General features: G+C 40.6%; 2 protein-coding genes across 2 annotated transcripts; both read right to left on the bottom strand.

Annotated features, from left to right (window-relative positions):
• Window positions 1–1,751: 1,751 nt before the first annotated feature.
• LOC139332931 (UDP-glucuronosyltransferase 3A1-like) lies at window positions 1,752–5,883 on the bottom strand. The gene is made up of 10 exons (XM_070965116.1): window positions 5,491–5,883; window positions 5,137–5,238; window positions 4,930–5,050; window positions 4,324–4,487; window positions 3,940–4,104; window positions 3,438–3,646; window positions 3,106–3,251; window positions 2,797–2,882; window positions 2,132–2,351; window positions 1,752–2,031 (listed from the first exon to the last, which is right to left on the bottom strand). Exons 1-10 carry the CDS (start codon window positions 5,570–5,572, stop codon window positions 1,764–1,766), a joined length of 1,563 nt encoding a protein of 520 aa, XP_070821217.1. The 5' UTR covers window positions 5,573–5,883; the 3' UTR covers window positions 1,752–1,763.
• A 1,187-nt stretch (window positions 5,884–7,070) lies between these two features.
• Window positions 7,071–22,825, bottom strand: spef2 (sperm flagellar 2). The gene is made up of 39 exons (XM_070963875.1): window positions 22,733–22,825; window positions 22,029–22,131; window positions 21,616–21,868; window positions 21,183–21,353; window positions 20,730–20,876; window positions 20,183–20,259; window positions 19,808–20,021; window positions 19,351–19,539; window positions 18,336–18,523; window positions 17,180–17,351; window positions 16,681–16,903; window positions 16,449–16,522; window positions 16,198–16,264; window positions 16,004–16,044; window positions 15,667–15,770; window positions 15,218–15,465; window positions 14,998–15,064; window positions 14,742–14,896; window positions 14,302–14,508; window positions 13,803–13,936; window positions 13,349–13,476; window positions 12,914–13,052; window positions 12,655–12,792; window positions 12,306–12,451; window positions 12,126–12,182; window positions 11,904–11,967; window positions 11,542–11,601; window positions 11,361–11,442; window positions 11,087–11,155; window positions 10,657–10,795; window positions 10,081–10,153; window positions 9,722–9,878; window positions 9,512–9,618; window positions 9,018–9,200; window positions 8,722–8,814; window positions 8,325–8,495; window positions 7,853–8,044; window positions 7,447–7,569; window positions 7,071–7,194 (listed from the first exon to the last, which is right to left on the bottom strand). The coding sequence occupies exons 1-39, from the start codon at window positions 22,788–22,790 to the stop codon at window positions 7,129–7,131; spliced, it is 5,079 nt and encodes a 1,692-aa protein (XP_070819976.1). The 5' UTR covers window positions 22,791–22,825; the 3' UTR covers window positions 7,071–7,128.
• Between the last annotated feature and the right edge of the window lie 107 nt (window positions 22,826–22,932).

The following is a 22,932-nucleotide window of genomic DNA, read 5'->3' as shown; positions in this document are numbered from 1 at the left end:
TAGATTATTGTAATTATTATTGTGCTGATTATGCAGAATGCCCCTAAACTGCAGACAAATTACCCTTTAAACTGTTTATTTAATGTTGTAGAATGCCTACTTTAATGCAATGATTCATATATTTTTCTTCATCAGTTGCCTGTTTATAAGGTTCACTTAGCTAAAAATATTGCAGTCTAACACAACACTTTAGTCCTACCTTCATGAAGGTTGCAGTGCAACATAAACTGAACAATACAACCTTCATGAGGGTAGATTTTATTGCAGAACTGTTGTTTTAGACTGCAAAGTAGTCAAAAACAGCCCTCTGAAAATGTAATGGAGTGAATCTTGTGGAACAGAAGTGGAATGTTGCACAAAATGTACCGATACATTCTTAGTAACATACCAGATTTCAAAGCTGTAACCTTAACTACACTATTTTAATACATGTATTTGGTCATTTAATTTCTGTGTATAAGTAGTTTAAGAATTAAAATCCTGGAAGTCAGGATTTTTTTATTTACAAGTTTCAACTTTTTCTCAGGTCACTAGGTGGGGCTCTTACCCACAAACAGCACAGATTTGAACTACAACACACAATATGTGCAACCACTACCCACTTCTAATGCCAGCTGCCGTCATGAAGGTTCTTTTTTTTTTCAGTGGTTCTGACCTGTCATGCTTCGGCTCCTTCGCCCTGCCTCTTTTGGATTGCGTGTGAGACAGAGGAAGACTCACTGGCACCTGCATCTGCCAGACAAACAGACAAATGAAAAGCAGGAGTGGACAGCTGAATAGACAGAGAACAAGCTGCCCTAATTGGTCATTATTTCCTTGCTAATCTATATTTTCCTCCCTGCTAACCCCCAACACAGATGTGAGGAGTGGGAGAGAGGACAGGCCCGAGGGTGGAGGGTGGGGGACTCCTTCAAGGCCTGGTCTGCTCTCAACAGTGGCTTGAGCGCTGACCGTGAATATTGCTGTGTGTTTTTGTGTCTTGTTTAGAAAAGGGAAGGAGACTCGGAGGAAAGCAGCAGAGGAAGGCGTGGAGGTCAGAGCTGAGACTTGCAGGTGGTGCTGGTGGTTAATAACTGAGGAGCCAGCAGACCAGACCATAATGCTTCCCCACACACTTTGCAGGAAGAGCAGATTTTTGAGAATTCAGGTGTATTGTGGCTCAAATTTTCACACCAAAACATCCTCAGCATTAATTCATCCACCTTGATTTGGCTTACTGCCATTTGGAATCATGCAACAACACTAAAGCACAAAGCATCGTTTAGTCAGGGTGTATGTGCGTGCTCTGCTTGCATACTGTCAACCACGCATGTTTGCAGCGCAGCCGGGTCAAAGTAGCACAGAGGTGTTGGACATTGTGGCGCTGTGGGACAAATGGAGCATGAAGGCGCTGGGAAGGCAGAGGACAGGACATTTGGCATTAAAGCTATTCCACTGAAGTGAAACTGCAACTACAGAGAAGTTGGGCAACAGTATTTAATGGCATCAAAAACAGTTTTAAACTAATATTAAAACCACTGTTTTTCTTTTTCAGTTAAATCAAATGTTTGTGAGTACTGTTTGCAGAACTGTGCAGCTTTCCTTTTGATAATTAAGAGGAACTCTTTGCATGAATCAGTTTCAACAAGCATGGTATATTGACTGAACATCTGCAGTATTTTAAGGTAGTAATTCAGTTTTTAAAAGTAGACAATAAGTCCAAGATAAACTGCACAGAACTGAGGTATTAATCTGAAGTGTCCCTTAGGAAATGCTTAGTGCTGCTATTGTATTTTTTTGTGTTTCTCCCTGCTATTCTTGTTCCTACAGAAAGTCCAGCAGAGAACTAGAGGTCCAAGAAGCCCCATAGAGAGAAGAAGCACCAGGTCCAACAGGTATCTCTGGTACCATGGTTGCATCAGTGAAGCCGGCCTCAAATGAGCTCCACCTCCACTGTGCAGAATGTGCTCCACCCACTGGATGACTCGATGGGCTGGAGGCACAGGATGGGATTTGTGGATCCTGCTAAGGGACAAAGCTGAAGACTTGAACCTGTAAAAAGAGAAGTAGGGAAGGAGAAAGGGGAAATAGTCACAGACATCTCTGTACTCTACGAGCATCACAAATGTACCCAGCCTCACCATCCACATACCTGATGTCCTGTATGAGTGTTTGAATAGTGGAGCTGAGCAGTTCCCTCGTGATGTCTGTGGGTTTGATGGTGAGGCCAAGTCCTTTTGTTTCAGCCCTCACCACATTATCAAACTGGTCTCCAAACAGAGGGATTGCCAGCACAGGAACAGCATGGTACACTGCCTGCAGCAGGCTGTTCTGTCCGCCGTGGGTGATGAAGAGACGTGCTTTTTTGTGACCTGGTGTACACACACACAAAAAAAGACTTCATTACTGAATAAAGGAAGTAGGAATGTTTCAGTGTAGTACAGTCTATGCAGTCTATATGAAACAAAGCACAGCCAGAAAATTACACCAAAGAGCGATGACCGAGTGGTACGTCCATTCATGCTGTATTTGTATCTTACTTTGTTAATACTTGTAATGAGATAAAACAGGTTTACTAAATATTTAAAAACAGCATTTCAGTTTAAATTAAAGCTTAGATTAAAGGGACCCAGTCTCCTTCTGCTGCAGTCCTGGTCTGGTCTCTGACAGGAATCTACCCTGAAATTCATTGTTTTGATCTTCTTTCAGATCACAATGCCTGCAATGACCATGACTTTTGGCAGTCTACCATATACTGCAACCCCCCCTTTATGTTTGTAACAAAAGGTTTTGGTAAGAGAGACACACTGTTCCTACCCAGCAGGTCATTTATGGGCAGCCAGTCCATTAGCCTGACGTTGGGAGGCCTGTCCAGTTGGGATGGCCATCGCTTGGGGTCATACCTGCCAGCAAAGCACAGCGGCGTGAGGAGCTTCTCATAGCATCCTGACATGAATTGAAAATACCAAGTTTGTTTTTGGGGTTGATTTCATCTTTTCATGAATGTGGACACAAAACATACTCTGTGTTTCGCTCCTATTTTCTCCTAAAAAAATATATATCTGTGACACAGAATGTTAAAAATTCTATATTGTTATGCCCAAATGAATTTTGTCATCCTTTTACCTCCAGAGCACACCCTGAGGGATCCTGGAGAAGCCAGTCACCAGCTCCACTAGCAGAAGGTCCACAGAGACAGAAGAGACCATTGATCCCAGAGTCACGACAATGAAACCTGTATCTCCAAAACTGGAAATCCACGTCTCAAGATCCTGAAGGAGCAAAAGGGTTGGGGTATGGGCAACAGAGGAAATATGCAGAATGTTGAGTAAGGCAAGATGAGAGAGAGATGGTTGTGCATAGGGAGGAGTAAAACAGTGAAGACAGGGAAAGATGTTAATTTGAAAACCCGAGTCTCACTGACGGATTTGGATAAGATGTGAATCAAGAGAAGAGACCTGCTCTAGAGGCTTCGCAGGTTTATTCAGCAGACCTCCCACCAGCACAGTGTAGGGCATTAGAGGCTGGGCGAACTCCAGTGAAAAGTCAGTGTTGAAAGCCCAGAGTTCAGCTCTTTGATGTAACTCTTCCAGACCACCAGGGGGTGTGTCTGACTCAAGGTGGCGCTCAGCTACTTCCCTAAATGTTGACCATACAAGTTCCAGGCCTTTGATGTAAGACACAAGACATGATCAAAAGTCACCAACATTGTATGCCCAATAAAGAAAAGCATGTGTGAATGTGAGATAATTAGTCATTTCAAAGTCAGAATATAGAGTCAATATATTACAAATGAGAGGAGAATGAGATTTGAGAAGATATAAAACGTAAAAACATCCAACTCATATGGAATATTAATATGTCCAGAGGGCTACTGATGAGTACAGAGTACAATGAAGATGTGTGTTATTAAGCAGATAAAAAGAAAATATGTGAGCTCCTGTGTGACACCATTCTTACCTACAGGAGCCAGGAAAGAATAAAAGAGGTTCTTCGCACGATCCCAGAGGTTCATGCAGTCAGACAGCTGGGAGAGGAAGACTGGGACATAGGAAACGGGGCTGGGGAGAGCGATGGACAGCGGGCCGTTCAGAGTGCCAGGATAGAAAGCTATATAGCGGACACCTGGAGTAAATCAGGAAAAACTGAATGGAACTTTTGAGCTGCTGTTGATTTATTCAGAGCTCTTGATAGATTTATAATAAAGAAGGACTGAATCTGTACACATACATACATGTGCAATCTGCAAAAAAATGTAAGAGGCAAGGTAAATTATATTTTACTATAGTATGTTAACATGTATAGGATGATAATAAATCAAAGTGATATGAAGAGCAGATGTACCAAGTTTGCGTGCCAGGATGAAGGAACAGGGGTTAAAACCATCAAGGATGATGATGTCATAGTGCTCCTTTTGGAGGAAAGTGATCATCTCTTTGTCCCCTAACAGCTGGTCACACTGGTAGGACAGGTGCCCCATGAATTTTAGAAAGATGCTTAAGTTATCCCTGAGAGAGAGACAAAAAGATATGCAGAGGCAAGGGGTGTGAGAAAGAACCAATTTACATCTGATATGGTATAATACTGTCAGAGACCAATATTTTCAATTATTCACATGGATCCAAAATGACCGTCAGTATAAGATAAATTCAAGAGCCTCAAAATGCTGACGTAAAACCAGACTTGGGATCAAAACAAGTGGTAGTAGCTTGTCTGTTTCTCCACTGTAACCATGTGTGGAAGAAATCACTGAAAAAAAAACTTAAAGAATTTACACACCAGTTAATCCATGGAAAATAAATTGTCTCAGCCCAGAGTTTAGTATGATTCAGAGTAGCAGGAACTTAATCCGCCAACGGAAAAGACAACATTAGGATCAAATAAAACATTTTATACATGAACACTTTTCTATACATACATTTTCTTCTACAACAGTCTAAAATCTGATACCTTCCCTGTAGATACTGTGTCTGTTGCTCCAGGAACCAGCCATTGTATTCTTTGATGTACTTTTCTCCTAAGGACCAGGTGCTCATCTGGTAACTGTCTGCACGGCCTGCATAGGAAAAACCTGAAATGTGCAGTCATTTACGTGAACATTTGAACGAGAACTTTCTCTGTATGTATGTTTATTAGTGTACCAAATCTGCAATTTACCTGTAATAACAGGGTTGCCAAGTTGCAAGAGCATGCGGACCTCATGGCCATGCTGGTCTAAGTTATGAGAAATTTCATCTAATAACAAGTAGTGGCTTCCTCCTGGAGGACAGGAGAGGGAAAAAATAACTTTGATTTCACTATGCGCTCTGAATATATGGCTCACTGTTGCAACAGATTATATGATCGTACACATAAGTTCTTTTACACCCTCCTCTAACAGCCTGTTTCTATTATTTATGGACTCATCAGTCTGGTAAGGAAGTGGTTACTCCTCTCTGAACAAATATTGAATATATAATATTGAAATGAATATCTCTGTTACTAGTAGAAAAAGGCACTTCCACAACTCACCAATTAGACAGACAGTCAGGATCTTGGCAGGCTGAATTATTGGAAGAGCCAGAAGACAAAACATCCAAAATACAATCCTCATGTTGTTATTAGAGTACAAGAACTGACCTGCAGCAAAAGTCTAGCTAAAACAGACTGTAATGAAAACCCTGTGAGAAGGTTTGCCCTTTTTAACTCTGTAATATAGCAACAAAGTTAGATCCAGTGAGCGAATGGGGCTGACAGGTCCTAAAACAGAGCTGTGATCCAGATCATTGGAGAATTTTCCACAAAAAATCAGCAGGACAAAACGCAGGGTCACCAACATAAAGCTAAGAGAAGTAATGGGGAAATCATCCTTTCAGTGTATCCGACTGAACCAGGAATAAACATTCTTTTACACAGTCTGCAGTGTCACGTTGATAGCAGGGAAATCCCAAATCCTTTTCTAGTGGACCTAGAATGCATCCAGTGTGCAACAAGTGAAAAACGTCCGAAGTGTTAGGATCCGCTAACTTGTCTGGTCTTACTGTTTTCCTTCTTCCCTGTCCCCTGTTATTTGTTTATCTGTCGGTCTGTCTGTTTAAGCTGGGTGCGTCCTGCACTCAGCTGGTTCCGCCTGATCAGCAGTGCACCTGGGGCGCATCAGTCTGATTCGGGCTGTGTGTTTAAGGACGGCTCTCGACGCTGCCTGTTGCCGAATTATCCTGAGGTCTTCGACGAGTTGCGAGTTAATGTCCTTTGTGAGTTTCTTCCTCTTGTGCTTTTGTAAACCTTATGTTAGATTTCTTTCTTTCTTTCTTTCTTTCTTTCTTTCTTTCTTTCTTTCTTTCTTTCTTTCTTTCTTTCTTTCTTTTCCAGCGTTTGTTCTGCTTCAACCCGTCCAGTGGTTTTCCTTTCTTAGTTTTTCCCCATTCGTTATGAGAGCGCCTTTTGTTCGCAGTTATTGTAAAGAAATTATTATGTTCTTTATCTTGTCTCTGGTCTGCATTTTTGATTCCAAGAAAAAATGTATTTAAGGCGAAAGCCTGCGAGTCTGACTGTCTATATGACACATGTGAGTGGCTGTTTCCTCTGAGCCCTGAACCTGCAGTGATAATGAAAGGGGGGGGGGGTGTATCCATTCTTTTTATGTCTTCATTTTTTTCATTGGTTGAGCAGCAGTGACCGCTAAATAGAGTAGCTACAATAGCTGCTGAATGGACTGTGATAGGGTTGTGGGTGCCCTGGTGGGCAGTTGCTGGCAAGTCAGGCTTGACATGTAGGTTATCCTGGACAATGCACTCTTTGTAGCCATGACCAATGCTTTTCTGTGTCAGGGAGGTCATTAGAAAAACAAGTCAGTTAGAAAAACTGCTGGAGTGTATCAGGGAAAAAAAGCATATGTGAAGGGTCAAGCCTGCCTGCCTGCCTGTCATCGCTATTTCAGTTAGATTATCACTCCAATGTTCATCAGTTATCTACGTACTGAAACTATTTAAGGTAGCAAATCTGTTTATTCAACTGTGAAGTATACAATGCATCACAGCAAACATTTCAAAAGTGAAGGTTATGAGAATACTTCAAAATTGCCAAAGCAACATCTTTTGTTTTTCCTCAGTGAAAGAGGTACTTTGTGGTGCACCCAAAAGTACACATGTACTGTATGTGTCTTATCCTTTATGAAACTGTCAGGCTGCTAGCCTCTCCTTCATCCTGATGGTCCCGCAGCAGTTTATGAATGTTCTGAGAGATGAGAGAAAGAAATTTAAGAGATACAGATTAAAAACAATAATGAAAGGATACAAATGGTGGAGAGGGAGAGAGACATGAAAGATGAAGGTGAATCCTCGTGGGATTGTCATCATGAAAAATAAACCATGAGAAAATAAGTGCACATAATGGTGGACAGCGGAGGACAAGTGCTGTACTTCTTTACATTCTCATTCTTGTACAGACACTGGAGCAGATAAGTGATGAGTTTTCATAGAGACTTACTACGAGCCGGTAGTGTGTTGAGGTCTCCATCAGGCTCTGGGTGACAGGATGCTGAGAGAGGACAGAGAAGGGGACACAGTCCTCTGGCTTGTAGCCCAGCTCTCTGAATATATGTACCAGGCGCTAGAAGCCAGCAGAGATGAACAGTATTACCAGGGATGAGTTTCATGCTTAGAAAATGGATAATTTGGTATAGAACCAGTAGCCTTTAAAATGCAATCAGGTATCCTGCAAACACGCAGAATGAGTCATTTAAAAGCTTTACACAACTTTAGTGTAGTGCAGATTTTTTGTAAAGGGCTTGGCCTTAGATCTTTGATATATTTAGTCAACCCTTTCTTTAATCAAATGAACCATTTATTTATGTATTTGCGTAAAAGCCCAGTTTCAGCTTTCATGATGATACCTCAGTGTGCTCCTCCTGACTTAGGCAGCTTGAAGGAAGGAGGTTGTCATCCTTGATCTTGGTGACTTTGTGGCAGATGACAGCAAGGAGAGCATGTATGGACACATCCTGCTCCCCCAACGAACTGCTTGATACACATGGAGTCTCTTCTGTAGAGCTGAGCTCTGTGGTCTCTTCTATACTGGGCATAGACTATATACAGAAGACATAGAGTCCTGTTGGTGTGCAATAGTTGGTACCAAAGAGAAACATTAACACTCAAGTTTCATTCCAAAACAGATGAGTAACTAGAAAAACTTCACACATGCTGATACATCATTGTTGGCATTATTGAAAAAAAATATTTCTATTTGAATTGTGGACCATTTGAAGATATTGGCGACAGAAAATAATGATATTTTTGACAATAGAAGATGAAGAAGATCAGGTGCTTTTCAGAAATTTCATTCATTGTGTGCATTAATTCACTCACCTTGACAAGATGGCTTGGTGAGGAGTGCTCGAGATGTTGTCCCAGCACTACACTAAGAGCTCTGATGAAGCCCTGTCTGGGGTTGGGGTCAGCTGCAAAGTACTGCAGCATGGACACATAGAACAGTCGAGGTGGAGAGAACGAGTGGTCCGCAAACAGCTGGAAAAAGAACTAAGAAGGAAGAACAGAGGGATATGTAGTGTGTATAGCAGTAGTTTAAAAGCTGGTTAAGACTGTATTTACCTTTTATATTTTCTCATTCCTCTTCTGTCATTGTTCATTCTTTTTGTCTTTTATGTTATTGCTGCACCATGAAAACTTAAATTTCCCTTTTTCTGTAAAAATGAAACTTTACTTTGATTTGGAATTAAGTTTCCAGGCATTGTGGGTAGTTTACCTTGCGTAGGTTAGCCAGATGGTCATAAGGTAGAGGTTCAGAGGGGTCTTCAGAGATGGGCTGGATGCTGTCATTGGAAAACCACAACTCTGTCTGGTGAGAAATGAGGCAAGAGATGCAATTACAACTTTTCCTTTTATATTCAGGGAGCTACAGGGAGTTTTCACTTTATACTACCGTATGTGAATATATATAATATATATATATATATATATATATATATAATATCTTACCAGAGAGTCAGAATTGGAATTCACAGTCTACATCTGAGGTTGTGTGTGTGTGAAGAGACTAACCTGTAGGTACTGTTCCTCATTTATGTAGCCTGTGTTGCCAGTATCTGTTGCCTTGAAGTGTTGCAACAGGACCAGCAGCTGTGTTAAGGAGGGAAATGGCCAAGGGAGGGCAGCACTGAGCAGAAACCGACGCCAGTCTATCAGTTCATCGTCATCCGATAGCAAAGATACAATCTCTGTCATCTGAAAGCAGGAGAGAAATGGACAAGGCTCCTGTAGGCTGTACAATGTGTGTGTTTGTTTGTTTGTTTTTTGTTTAGAATACATACATAACTGGAAAGTGTGGGGCAGGAATGTTTTGTGTCTTGCTTTGCTTTCACTGCACTGCGGTAGTTAGCAGAGTGCTATCTGATTATATAGTTATTTGGTTTTAAAACTTTTTGTCATTGACTGAAACTGTTCAGAACTGTCTCTCTTGTGACCTTCTATTTGGTGCTATGAAGCAAAGAGAAAAGAAATTATTACCCAAATTTGTGTTTGGAATTCTCTGATACCTGTTGTTCATTCATGTCGATCCAGTGATCAGGCAGGTTGTTTCTGCCCATGATAACACAGGTGATATCCCTGAGTAAACTGAAGAACTCAGAGCTGGACATGAGGCCTGAAAGTCACAAAAGGAAGGAAAAGGATGGGTAGATGATAAATAGTTTAACAGCAGGATAAATAGACCGAATCACATCACAACTTGTCTCCCCTGTATGTACCTGATGGAACAACAGTGCAGAACTGTTTATGGAGTGACTCTAACTGAGTGATGGTCAGAGTAGACTGTGTGGGTTTCTCCAGAGTAGGTGGACGGGGAGGGGGAGGCGGGCTGGCCAACATGTTGCAGTCTCCATTCAGGTAGAAATCAGTACCGACCTGGAGAAAAGAATATAGAGAAGTCTCTGCCGTTGTCCTATGTTACACTCTGGAAGAACAATTCAAATTTCATCCTCCACTTACCCTGAAGCTAAAGAAAGGATGGGAGAGATTCCCTTTAACTAGTGAGTACCAGTCTATACAGACCTGGCATTGATAGTCAATATCAATACATTAATACAATTAGAAAGTCATTACGTACCAACACAAGCTCATTCTGCAATTTAGCACCAGCCTCTATGTGATGGCGAGCTACTTTTGACAGTTGATCAATACTAGAGAAAAGGAGACGGACACAGATAAAACATCAGTCATGTCTTCAAAATATCATTACTGACAAAAACACTCTGACCAGGCTTAATGGAATTCAGTCTCAGTGGAGACCAAAACCTGCAATTTTTAACAAATGCTATGTATTTTTAGTTTCTCAATTAATACTGCAGTTTCAGAATGATGTCCTAAAGCACTAAATGCATTTCATTGATTTGAATATCTTTTATGTTTTGCGATTTTTTTATTATTTTTTTTTGACAAAATAAACACATAAATTCAGTAATACAATAGTGCAACAACAATGCACACATACACAGTAACATTATGACATAACATGACACGACATGGTCATAAAAGACAGATCTATCACACACCAACAAAACTCAACACAAATGAAAAAGGGACAGCAATGCAGCCCTTTGATATTACAACCTTCACACTGATGTCCGTCTATATGGACACCATACCATATCACACATCAACCCACACTCAGACTGTACCATACCTCTTCATTTCTGCAAGATAGTGTACTTCTAACCACTTCTCCATGCTGCGTAAGATCTCTTCAGCTCTGCTTTGCAAGGAGTGCACCATCGCCAGACCATGACCTTTCACCAGTGCAAGGCGGACCTTCGCTGCATTCTCTGAAAAACACACACATGCATGAAGACATACAGAGGAACAAAACTATATATTAACCATGTATACACACACATGCACGCACGTACTGTATGTGCACATATGAAAATCCAAAACATGTGAATACAGACTCACCTGCATGTAAATATCCTTCATATTAGAGGTCTTAGAAAACAGAACCACTTAGAAAATTGACCACATGTTCCTATGATGATGATGATGATGATGATGATGACGATAATGATGATGATGATGTATGTGTGTGTGTGTGTGTGTGTGTGTGTGCGCGTGCATACCCTCGTGACCCAGTGCAGCAGCATATTCTTTCTGTATTTTGTTTTTGACTTCTTGATTATGACTGTTTTCTGAGATTTCATTATCAGGGCTGGGTGCCGGAGGTGGGGATGGTGGCCCTGGGGGAAGAGGATGAGGAGGAAGATAATGATGTAGAAGACTTACTGTAGCATATGACACACTCTAAGAGGGCATCTCTTTATTGTTTTCTTAAAACTTAAGACATGCCTTTTGGTTTTTTTGACGACGGCTTCCTTTTTTCCTTTTTCTTTGCACTTGCAGAGGCCCCCACCCTCTCCTTCTCTTGCAGTCTCTCCTTCTCCTCTTTTGTCTCCCCCTGGTGGGCTTCAGCTGACACCTACACATACATACCACCCATACACATCAGGAGTGGGGAAAAAACTATATACACCTTCATAATATGTTGATGTGAACTCACACACACACAGAGCATTACCAGTTTGTTAATGGCTGTGAGTGCCTCCTCATAGTCAGAGAGCAGTTTCTCATGTGGTGGCTAGAGTTAACATTGAAAAGGGTCAGTATCTCACACTATAAGACTATATATCCACATATCACCTTTCACTAAACAATATTTGAATTCACTGAGAACCAAAAACATCTTATTAGGTAGCACAACCTGAATCAACTAAAACAAACAAGGATAGCAGGGAATAAAATATCTATAGCAATCGTTTATGAGTACAAATGAGTTCATTCTAAAATAACAAAATCAGCCACAGACCTTGAGAAAGACTAAAAGAGTCAAAGTGAATGAAAGCTACATTAAGAGAGGCAGGAAATGTGATTTGATGTGACCTTGACCGGTTCAGTCTGACCCTGGTCTTTCATCTTGGAGACCCCTTGTGAAGAGTCAGGACGCCTGGGGACGAGGAGAATACCAGAGAAGAGAAATGTGTGTATGTGTTTATGCTGGCAAGTATTTGGCCTGTGAGTAAATGACAGCATCCAATTCATCTTTCAAACTGACTGCAGTGAACTTAATGGAAATGCTGCATGCAATAGTTGCTTCTCCCGTACAATTTAGGTGTCTTCTTGTCCTCTCCATCATCCACACTTGTCTTCGCTGTTTCACTACTGGTGGACCAAAATAAAAAATTTCATTTCTGCACTCATCATCATAGAATTCACAATTTTGTCATTTCATTTTATTATGTTGTATTAAAATGGTTAGGTTGCTTTTAATAGTGTGTTTCTTGCCTCTCGTCCTGGTCTTTAGTTTCTGGTGTGCCCAGTAGGGAGATACAAATAGTGTTGGAAGGTAGTTCAGGCAGCACCTTACTGTACATGCTCAAATAGTAGACCCTCAGAAGACAGAGTGTGGTCTGGAAACGGTCCACCTCCACCTACCAAGATTATGGTAGATCACAGGGACAAGATACATATTAGACATATGTTCCTATACACCATAAACACAAAGAACTAAAAAAAACCAAAAAACACAGAGAATAAAGGAAAATAGTCCGTAACACGAGTCTATAAAAAACAGAATTTAAATGATCCAAAATTTTGCTTTTTTGTTTGAGTTACACAGAAACAAAAAATGTACCTGCATGAGTACAGAGTGGTGGTTAATGATGATGGCAGTGTGGTCCTCCACCCAGCCTTCACCCATGAGAGCAGCCCTCTCTTCCTCGTCCTTCTCCTTACGCTTGTCACTAATGTCCCACAAACGTTCACACAGTTCCTGGACACATATCAGTAAATCTTGGTATATTCTAGATCTTCATTTTTCAGCAGGTTTTTAACCTATTTTCAGGAGCAGTTAAACAGTATCTGTATTGTATTATATTATAAATTCTTCTTACATCCAGTCTCAAATGTAGCTCTGCTTTGGTTTCTTCATCCTCTCTCATGTCATCAGGTATGCTGTTAAAGTCCTTCTGCCACTGAGACACTAACTCCTGCTTCAAGTCTGGACGCCCCAGGTGAAGCTTGTACTCCTCTCTACAGATATAGGGAACAAGGTAATAGTTAGGTGTGTATTTATCAGAGAGATTTTTTTAAATACTTTACTATTAACATAAATTATCTTGTGAAATGTTTCTGATAAATAACCTAATCTAATGGTACTGACATTAGGGTCACAGCCAACTGTAACTCAACTCTAATTGTACTATATTGGAGAAAAGACGGACACTGAAAGGTGTCCATTATGCAAATGTTTCATTATGCCCTTATGTACTTAGTGTCCTACATGAAATAAACCATGTTCACACGACTTCCGAGGCCTGGCACAATACCTGATGTTGTATAGGCGACGGATAACAACAGTGCGTTGTGAGCGCAGCTGCTGCATCACTGTCTTTATGTTGTTCACATAAGAGTCACACAATGTGTCCCAGTGGGAGCACAGGTACTCTGGGATCTCCTAAAAATAGAGACGGGGAGGGGAAGAGATGAACAAATCAGGGGCCAAGGGAGGACGATTAAAATAACACAATACATAGAGTAATGAAAGCAATTTCACAAAGATGTAATATGACATGTATTGAGCCTCTGAAAAGCAAATCAGGTGGGAAACCACAGGTCCAAATGCTGAAACATGTTAGTGGGCCACTTTGTGGTAACCCCCAGTGGGTGTATCTGAATATCATGTTGAATGTCATTGAAAAAAAAAATCAGGGATAAATACATTAGGAATGGATTTCCAAATCTATTAAGCAAAACAAACATAAATAGAAAGTTGTATCCTACTGGGGGAAGGGGTTCATCCACATAGACCCAGTTGGATGAACCTGGGCAGGGAGAGGCAGCCTTAGGTGGATTCTTGGGAACTCCCTGAGAGTCCTCATTGGTCACTGAGGAAGCTGACGCCTTCCTAGAGTGCCCTATTGATAAGCCGGAAGAACAATGCAGAAATCATCACCATAAAAAACTATCATGAATCATATTCATTGAATGCTAAATTATCATAGTTTGATATTAAGTGACTGAATCAAATAAGAAACTCATAATGGCTGTGTTTTATTATTGACTACAGCAGTGGGGAAGTAATTTGGTGGCAAACCATCATAAAATAGACATTGGTGATACCAACAAGTCAGTCAACATGTGTTAGTAGAAAATGATTATTAAACACATCACGTTCATAGTCAGAAGATATCATTTATAAATCCTCTCTTTGAAGCAGAGGTTCTCTTGTGATTAGGATTGACTTTAAAATGTGTAATCCACAGACTATTGATTAAATCACCTCTGGGGGAGTGTGTGCTGGATTTGGAAAGCGACTTTGTACTTTGGGTTTTTTCCTCACTGAGGCTGGAATGGGACCCTGTGGGGTCAGGAGCTTTGTCTGTGTAAACCGTAGGTTGCTCGACAGGTGAAGGTGTGGCTGAGGAGGAGGAATCTGGAGCTTTCCCACCGTCCAGCACTACATCTTCAACAGGAGGAGTGGCAAGAGCTGATGAGGGAATATGTGAGTAAATATTATGTTTCTTTGAAGGAATCATCTTCAATACATTCTCTACATCAAGACTATCATAATCTGTGTCTGAAAAAATTAAAACCTTACTGTTACCTTAATTATTTCTATCTCACGGAACAATAAAGAAACAGATTCTGAGTGGGATGGGGAAAAGACCAAGAATCTGAGTCTACTAACACTGTGCTAATACTGTAATGACAACCACTTACACTCCTGTGTTTGCATCATAACTTGCTGCAGGACAGACTCCACCCTCCTGTAAAGCTCCTCCTCATCTACATCTGCATCAACACGGACCAAAATGTTTTGCTCTCCACCAAACCATTTCTCTAGTTTTGGCCAAGTGTCATGAAAAGCTGCAATCCTTGAGAGGGAAAACAGATGTTCGATATTAGACACTCAGTCATGCAGTGGCAGTAATGACTTCATATCAGTGTAGTTTCCCATTTGATTCTTGTTTTTTACCTGTGTGGAATTTGTGCCACATACAAGTTCTTGTCTGTGGGATGGGAGGTTGTAGCAGTATCTGTATCTGCATCAGGTTCAGGAGCAGGAGAATCACATCAACACACACGCATACAATTTAACTGATTACCTGTGTTTGTATACTTGCACACACCATCTAACAGATCATGCTTAGGGGCATGCAGATACATATCATTAAACTCCCAACAGTGTAACGTACCCGTCTTACTGAATCCACGCTTGACGACGCATTCATCCGGGATATCCAGCAGCAGAGCCAGGTCCAGTACAGGAGCTGGGGATGGTGGAGGTTTGGGTGGATTTGGATCAGCAATAAGGTCCGTCCTGCTGCTTGAAATAACATTTCCTGTGTCCACAGACCCACCAAGGGCTTCTTCTAGCAGGTAGGCCTGGGTGATGTCCAACGGAAAGCCATCCAAGATCCAACCTGACTGAGCTGGGACCTGCCTAGTAAGGTACAGCAAATATTTCACTGTCTAGAGAGCACCTGTGGAGTTGTTGCTTGTTCATTTTGTCCACACTGTATATAAAATTAAGGTTGTATCATTGACATTTCTCTGAAATACTGATGTGATGATAAAAATGAGACACTACAATTGACTGAATCTTACATACAGTATTTTATAGCAGTACCAGTTGTGTGTTTACCTGATAGCCTCTACTATAATGTCCACTAACAGCTCACTGGAGATGGCGTTGCCTTTTCGCAGCTCTTTTTCTGCAGCTGTTCCCTGCATAGCCCTTGTAGACAGCTGGGTAAGAGACATATTTAAGCAAGAAAAGAATCAAGTAGTTAATTTCACAAAAGTATGCATAAATTCTGGAAAAAATCATGTTAATTACTCTATATTTCTAATTATTCCATCCCCCCGAAAGTCATTATTCCCTCTGCGAGGAAATCAAATCTTATCTGGTTAGTGATATATACTGAATACAGGTTACATTGTGTCTGAGTAAATACAAAACACAGTCAGACGACACTTACTCTTAAGTTACTGTCTCTACTTTGCTCTTTAGCGTCGAGATCTGAGAAACAATGGCAATACAAGTGACATATCAAATCAGAGAAGCAGCTGTGTCAAATACTTAATATGCAGTGCATTTTTATTACAACCAAGTGAACACAGTGTGATGTACAAAACAGCATAGAGGGGACTCATGCTGGGTTCAGTAACAGACCGGGTTCCAGTGATGTGGAGGATGTGATCAGTTGCTCATTGTCTTTCTCTTCCTGCTGCTCTGTGGCCTGTAGATTTCGTTAAAAAAAAAAAAAGAGTTGTTTTAAAAGGTGAGATGTCTAAGATCATTTAGGACATTTTAGGGCCATACGTGTGAGGTGAGACTAGAGAGATTTTATGGTCGTGAATAATCCTTTTAAAGCAAACTAATACTAGTGAAGTTACAATCCTGTCATACTGTATCTGACTAACCTCCTCTCCATTCTGGGAAGCACTCAGAGCCTCCTCAATCAGCCTGTCAGCTGATAAGACATAGATGCCGTGGGCTAAAGCAGAAAACAGCTTACTCACCAACAGATAAGCCATGCAATCTTATTCCACATCCATTTTTAACATAGAATTTCAATAAAGACATAATTAAGTGATGGGACATTGCTTGCTTGTGTGTATGCCTGCATTTGTGTTCGGACTGCAAGCCGCGTACCTTCAGCAATCTTGGACAGGCAGGTGGTCTTGCCAGAGCAAAACTTGCCAAGGACACAGGCCTTGAGGGTAAATTGAGGAAATGAAGGTGAAGAGGGTTCCATGATAGGTTGATGGACAATGTTCCGCAGTCGCAGGACAACATGTCCAAGAATGTTGTTGTTGGTCGGGGGTAATTTGGCCTCCCCTGTTTCCTCTGGCCATGCCCATTCACCTACCATATTCTGGCAAACATAACACATGGCTAAGACAAAGAGGACGTTCAGCATTTAGACAGTTCAGGGACATACTGTGTCAGTGTAAAAAAAAATGTAGCTTGGTCGGCTTTCCTTACTTTATGTCAAGTAATGTCTGATGATGGCAGTGAAAACATTCATTTGAAAGTGTGGGCTCAACTAACAAGTTATTCAGTGTACACAGACAAGCTACATGCAAGCGTGTGGGCAAACACTCAATTCCAAACATGATTTAAAAACATTGCAGTCATGTTTCAAACTCACAGTGTATTCATCATAGTCCTGGTTTTTGAGTATCTCCTGCTTCTTAAGTTCTACAGGGTCTAGTGGGGCAGAGAACTCAAACCCTGGCAGCTGGCCCTTTATCGGCTCATAGAGAGGCAGACCACTGAACAGCAATTCCTTCCACTCTCTCATCAGCTTCTCTGGAATCAGACTGGACATGAGAGCAGAAAAAAAGGACAGGAGGCAAAGCTGGACTTAATAAGTGGAATTATGCTTAAAAAATAACCTATACCTGTTTGAACTACTTCATTTACTGCATGCCAGGTATCTAAGTGACTGCACAGTACTTTTTAATGTCCTCCAAATGTATTCAAAAGAAAACTGTTTTTTGTTTGAGCCTGAAAATTCTTTAACTTAACCGTTTATCAAGAAATGGTTCATCTAACCATGAGCAGAAGAGCTGATATGTAGGACAAATACGGTATATATACATGTGAAAAGTGAATATTGAGCAGTGCATATCTGTGAAAATGATGTATTTGGTCATGAGAAGAAGCAGACAGGATGATGACATCTCCTGATTTTATTAGACCACTGGTCAGTTGTACAAAATTGTTTCCAATATTGGTAATTTTTTCACAGTCAGATGTCAGATTGTCAATACTTTCCTAAAATACCTTGTTTAGAGTAGAAAGAAAACAATGAAACAATGATGACAGACAGACACAAACCAATGCTTTAACTGCATTTTTGCCCATGTATTTTCTTCTGTTGCTCCTGTTGTTATGAATCTTATTTTACCCACTGCCGGAGTGTGTTTCTTTTAAAAGAAAAAAAACTTTGATGACAACTTTGATATTATGTTTTGTGGTTGAATGAATGAATGAACGAGAATTAAGAATAAATAGATACAATTTGGAGACATAGCAGAGGACTTATCCATCTCTCAATACCATCCCTCAGATCATGAAGTGGAAAGTGAAGTTGAAATGTCTTTACAGCACATTCAACTCTTAAAATTAGATTGCTTAACTAATTTTTACAATCATTTCTGATAATACTTTGTAACTACTGAGAGATGCAATACAAAATTCTGACATTTTCACATATTCATTAATTGACTGACCAAGAAGTTTAAAGCTCAAATACTATATGCATTTTCTACTGCATCATTAAAAGCAACTGTGTTACGTACTTCCCAGTGAGCAGTCGATATTCTCCAACCTTGGTGGCCAAGTCCATTATCTGCTCCAAAATGTCCTTGCAGCTCGCAAAGTGCTTCTTGTATCTGGTCTGAGCTCGCTCAGCGGCAATCCTGTTACAGAATCCAAGCTCCTTTCTGATCTCTTCGGCATGTTCCAACTTAGCCTGCTGAGCCAAAGCCTGTACCAGGCCCCCGTCAAAAGATGGGATGAGTGCAGAGGAAATGACATAAATGTGCCTGCTAATCACCAATGTTAAGTAACTAATGAAGATGAAAGATGTCACATAGGTCATTTATTGTGCAAAACACATAACTACTGTACGTGTTTTTGTGGGAAATTCAGTAGATTACTGATATTGAAGGTTGCAGAAAAAAAGAAAGGAAGATTTGAATCAGCTTCCTAGTTTGCCATTAGACAGAGCCTCAATAATAACCCATTAAAGCCTTCATTTGTACGTACATTTAAAAGTGTGATTTTCCTCACTAAATCATCAAGCAGGAAAGATTATTTCACTTTTTAGAGCAAATGGCAATGGCAAATAACCACAGTTAATCACATGACAACCTGCTCTGGGACTGCCTAACAAACTAGATTAATAACAATGCCACAGCACCACAACCACACCAAACAGCTCACAGCATACTGTACATTTAACACTGAAACCATGCTGGATCATGGCTTTCAGCCTTTGCGAGGCATTTATTCAAGTATCTGCCTTCTTTTCAACTAGTCATCTACAGTATAGTGTGGTCACTGGAAGGATTTAACAGATAAACATAAAATTGTTTATGTCATGGTTCATACATGATTCATACAGAAAGGGACGTCTCCCAGAAGTCCCTTTCTTTCTCTTCAGAATATCTACTACCTTGTTGATACTATTCAAACTACTCAAATCAACCCTTTCCTCTCTTCCTATGACAATACTCATACTATCACTGATGCAACCTAATGCAAAGTAACTATAGACAGGATTTTTCTTCTTCTTTAGTCATCCTATCTCACCGCCTCCCTCTCCAGAGCTTCCTGGAAGTCCCTCTCTCTCCGCTGCTGGTACTGCTGCTCTCTGAACAGGCGGTTCTCCCGGATCACCTCCTTCTGAAAACGTATCTGTAGGAGCTGAGCCGCCAAACGCTGCTCCTGCTGAGTCTGACGTGTCAGACGCTTCACGAGCTGCTCGTCTCGCCTTGCCTCCTGCGGGGTCAGACAGAGGTGGCTGCTCACTCGATTCATTTTGGGTTAAAATGATGAATGTCAAATAACAGTGTGAGGTCAAAGAGAACAGGACGTGTGAGATTTGTTTGTAATGTATTTTCCATAAGGTCTACAAAAACAAATGGTTAGATGAGATAGATATGAATGATGCGAGAAATATCATCAGGTAGAGAAACAGACTGTACTGAATGAATCTAAGTGCATATTTATCTCTATCAACATTACTCAGTGAGAACAGAAGTTTTACCTCTTGAGCTTCATGGGCCTTGAGCTGCTCCACCAGGAATCTGTCTCGTCTTTTTTCTCTCTGCTCACGAGCTACAGCATTCTCTGCCAGTCTCTGTCGGATATCCTGTATATACTTGCTATTGGATTGTAAAATCAGCTTAGTTCCACTTCCAGGCATATCACAGCCCTGGCTGCTGCCACCAAGGGGAAAATCTCCAGGGAAGGGCTGACCACTAGAATTGAAATGATTAAATTTACATGTGTTAAGTCCTTGCTCTAATGCATGATGGTGACTGTCTCAGGTTACTATAAAACTCCATTAATACAAACATCTAAAAAAAATTATACAAAATAAATACAATATTAATTTAGCAAATGTTTCCTTTTCTCTTACCTTGAAGATGAAGAAAAATCATAAGAAACCAGTTTCTTCCTGTTTGTCTCAAACTGGGCTATTTCAGTCCGGACCATCTGTGTGGACAAAATGGGAGAAATTGTTGTCGAGCGTGACAGTTGCCTCAGAGGTAGTATTGTATACAGAGGATCATCGGTTGAAATTCAGAGTAAATCTGGAAAATCCCAGCGAAATCCTTGGCAAAGAAAATGAATATCCCCCCTGTTAACAATGACAGGTGTTAGCAATAACAATCTATTGTTTTGAGAATACTGTACCTGGAAACATCTGAATAAACACAAAGTTTTTGCACCTGATTTCAAAAATTCTGTAAAGGATTTCTCTATTGCTTATTCAACAGACACTGATAATCTAATGTGAGCTTTTAAAGGGACTTCTACCGAGATTTACAGCCTATTGTCGGCAAGAATCAGCCTCTACAAACTCTGCGGACACCACTCTACAGCCTTTGCTGTGTCAACAAGCTAAAAATATTATTGGTAGAGAATCAGTAAATTATCACATCATGATTTAATCTGAATCACACCTGTGACTGCTGTGCTCTGCGTTGTTGCTGATGTTGTCTCCTCTTTCGGCTGAGCTGTGAAGTGTAGGGAGGTGGCTTGGGAACCTGGACAATAGTGGCCTGGTTACAAGTCATGATGTCATTGTGCTTCCAGTCACACACCTGAAGCTGCAACATACAGATTTCCCAGCTGTTAGCAGCATGAGCTTTCCTTTGTCAAGCAGCTCAGGTTCAAGTGTAGGTTTATCACTCAGTACTGGTATAATATTACAGTAATGCCCAACACCAAAGTTCTGCAGAGAGTGGTGACTGTGTGACACATGAGACTGAGGAAAAAAATATGTAAAAAGTCAAGTTGATGAAAATGTAAACTGTAGACTGTCTTAAAGTCTGGTCATAACTTCGATCTTATGTTAAGTAAATACAGGGGCAAAGTATTACAATAGTATATTTTACTTTCCTGGTCTCCAGTACCTTCTCAATGTTCTTCATTCTCTGGACATCCTGGACTTTGAGTTGTCTCTTTCGGTGGATGGGATGGATCATCACAGACCTATCATCCAATTGATGGCATTTCTCCTCATAGTGTTGAGAAATTTTCTGCAGCTTCAGATCCGCATCGCGTTTTACCACCTGATGCAGTCGCTATATAAAAAAGAGTAAGCTACTTGAAAATGTCAGTTTTTGTAGATATTGATGTTACATCAGACTAATAATGTGAACTTCAAACATCAAAAATATTAAAAGACTAAAAGAGTCACATTTCACCTTACAGTTTTTCAGCACTGGTACAGAGCAAAACAACTTATCTTAATATGTTTCTACAGAACAAAACATGCTATTGCTCAAAGAAATTGGCCCCTAACCACATTCATACATGACACATACATCTATGCAGTCCCCTTACATCAGAGTAGATCTCAAGCTCTTTTTTGTGCAGGCCAGCAACGGCTGCAGGCTGCATGATTTCCATCACTGTCTCACTGATTTGTGCTTTCTTCTTCTTTTCAAGCGAGACGTAGAGTTGGTAAAGGAGGCGTGTGGCAACACCCTGCTTCTCCTGCATAAGTTCGTGGGCCGTGTTTATGTCGAAGGAGATCCCCAGTAACTGGAGAGTAGGCTCAAGGCGGGTAAAATTATTCAATTTGGAGATGGAGGTGCTATGAGAAAAAGTGTGATTAACTTTAATGATTATGAACAATTTCAAAGAGCAGGAGAGTTGAGTAACTGTCAGCTATTTTTACAGGAAGAAAAAGCAAAGGAGCATGGATAGATAGTGTAGCTAGAGAGAGAGACAGAGAGAGAGAGTGGCCAACTTACTCTTTTTCCATAAACATACTGAAATCGTTCTGCAACTGATATTTATGAAGAACTTCCCCTATTAGGTAACCACTGGAGAAATTCTTGGCCAAGGTCTTTGGCTCTGTGAAGACGAACATGCAATCATTTACGCAGATGACATTTTCAACATGTGACCATTTTGTAATGTTGACTGCAAATTAAAAAATGTTAATTTATCCATTAAAGTAGATTATAGGTAAGTAAGCAAGTAGGTTATGCTAACCTATCTATGTAGGCTTTTCAGTTTTGTTTTTTTCCCCAAAAATACTCTTGGCCCGTTTTATCAAGTTTATAACAACGTTGCTCATAATATCGACTACAATACCAATCAATATCTCTTGCCACAAATAGGTTAATAAATGTTTCGCAATGTAATATGTGACGTTATCTTCAAAGAGAGCTTACATTATTAACTTTATAAATTCACATGCATTTTGCTTTTTATTGTGCTAAGGCAGGTTAACATTATTCCTTATCCGAATGGAAGGCTAAAGACACAGGGTGCCATATGCAGAGATTCTGAAGGTCCTTGGAGCAAATTGGGATTTGATAATGGGCAACGTAAACAAAAATTGACTTGACTTCACAATAGTCACAGACATAACTAACTAAACCTGTGACTTATCATTAGCATAATTAAGCTAGCAGGCAGCTTGATAGGCTGTAACTTTAGTTATACTTACCAACAGCTTGTGACAGCCGGAGCTCTTCGTTCAGCCACCTGCACAATATATCCGACATCTTCTTTCTCTGAAGTTCAACTCTGACGATAGACGACCTAAATAATGTCGACGTTACTTGATAAAGTATGACTCTGCTCGCTAATAACGGAAGAAATCCAAGTGGTGCGCAGTTGCCATGGTGACACGTCAACTGGGTTTCC

The sequence above is a fragment of the Chaetodon trifascialis genome, chromosome 6, assembly GCF_039877785.1.
Source record: "Chaetodon trifascialis isolate fChaTrf1 chromosome 6, fChaTrf1.hap1, whole genome shotgun sequence".
In the NCBI taxonomy this organism is placed as follows: domain Eukaryota; kingdom Metazoa; phylum Chordata; class Actinopteri; order Chaetodontiformes; family Chaetodontidae; genus Chaetodon; species Chaetodon trifascialis.
This window is presented reverse-complemented; position numbering and strand designations above follow the sequence as displayed.

Coding starts and splice junctions, on each gene's coding strand:
- LOC139332931 (XM_070965116.1), bottom strand. CDS start 5,572: ATGAGGATTGTATTTTGGATGTTTTGTCTTCTGGCTCTTCCAATAATT. Junction 3,252..3,437: donor CTGCGAAGCCTCTAGAGCAG/GTCTCTTCTCTT, acceptor TTGCTCCTTCAG/GATCTTGAGACGTGGATTTC. Junction 2,032..2,131: donor ACACTCATACAGGACATCAG/GTATGTGGATGG, acceptor CTCTTTTTACAG/GTTCAAGTCTTCAGCTTTGT.
- spef2 (XM_070963875.1), bottom strand. CDS start 22,790: ATGTCGGATATATTGTGCAGGTGGCTGAACGAAGAGCTCCGGCTGTCA. Junction 16,045..16,197: donor CTCCACATCACTGGAACCCG/GTCTGTTACTGA, acceptor ATTGTTTCTCAG/ATCTCGACGCTAAAGAGCAA. Junction 13,477..13,802: donor TGGATGAACCCCTTCCCCCA/GTAGGATACAAC, acceptor CTCTATTTTTAG/GAGATCCCAGAGTACCTGTG.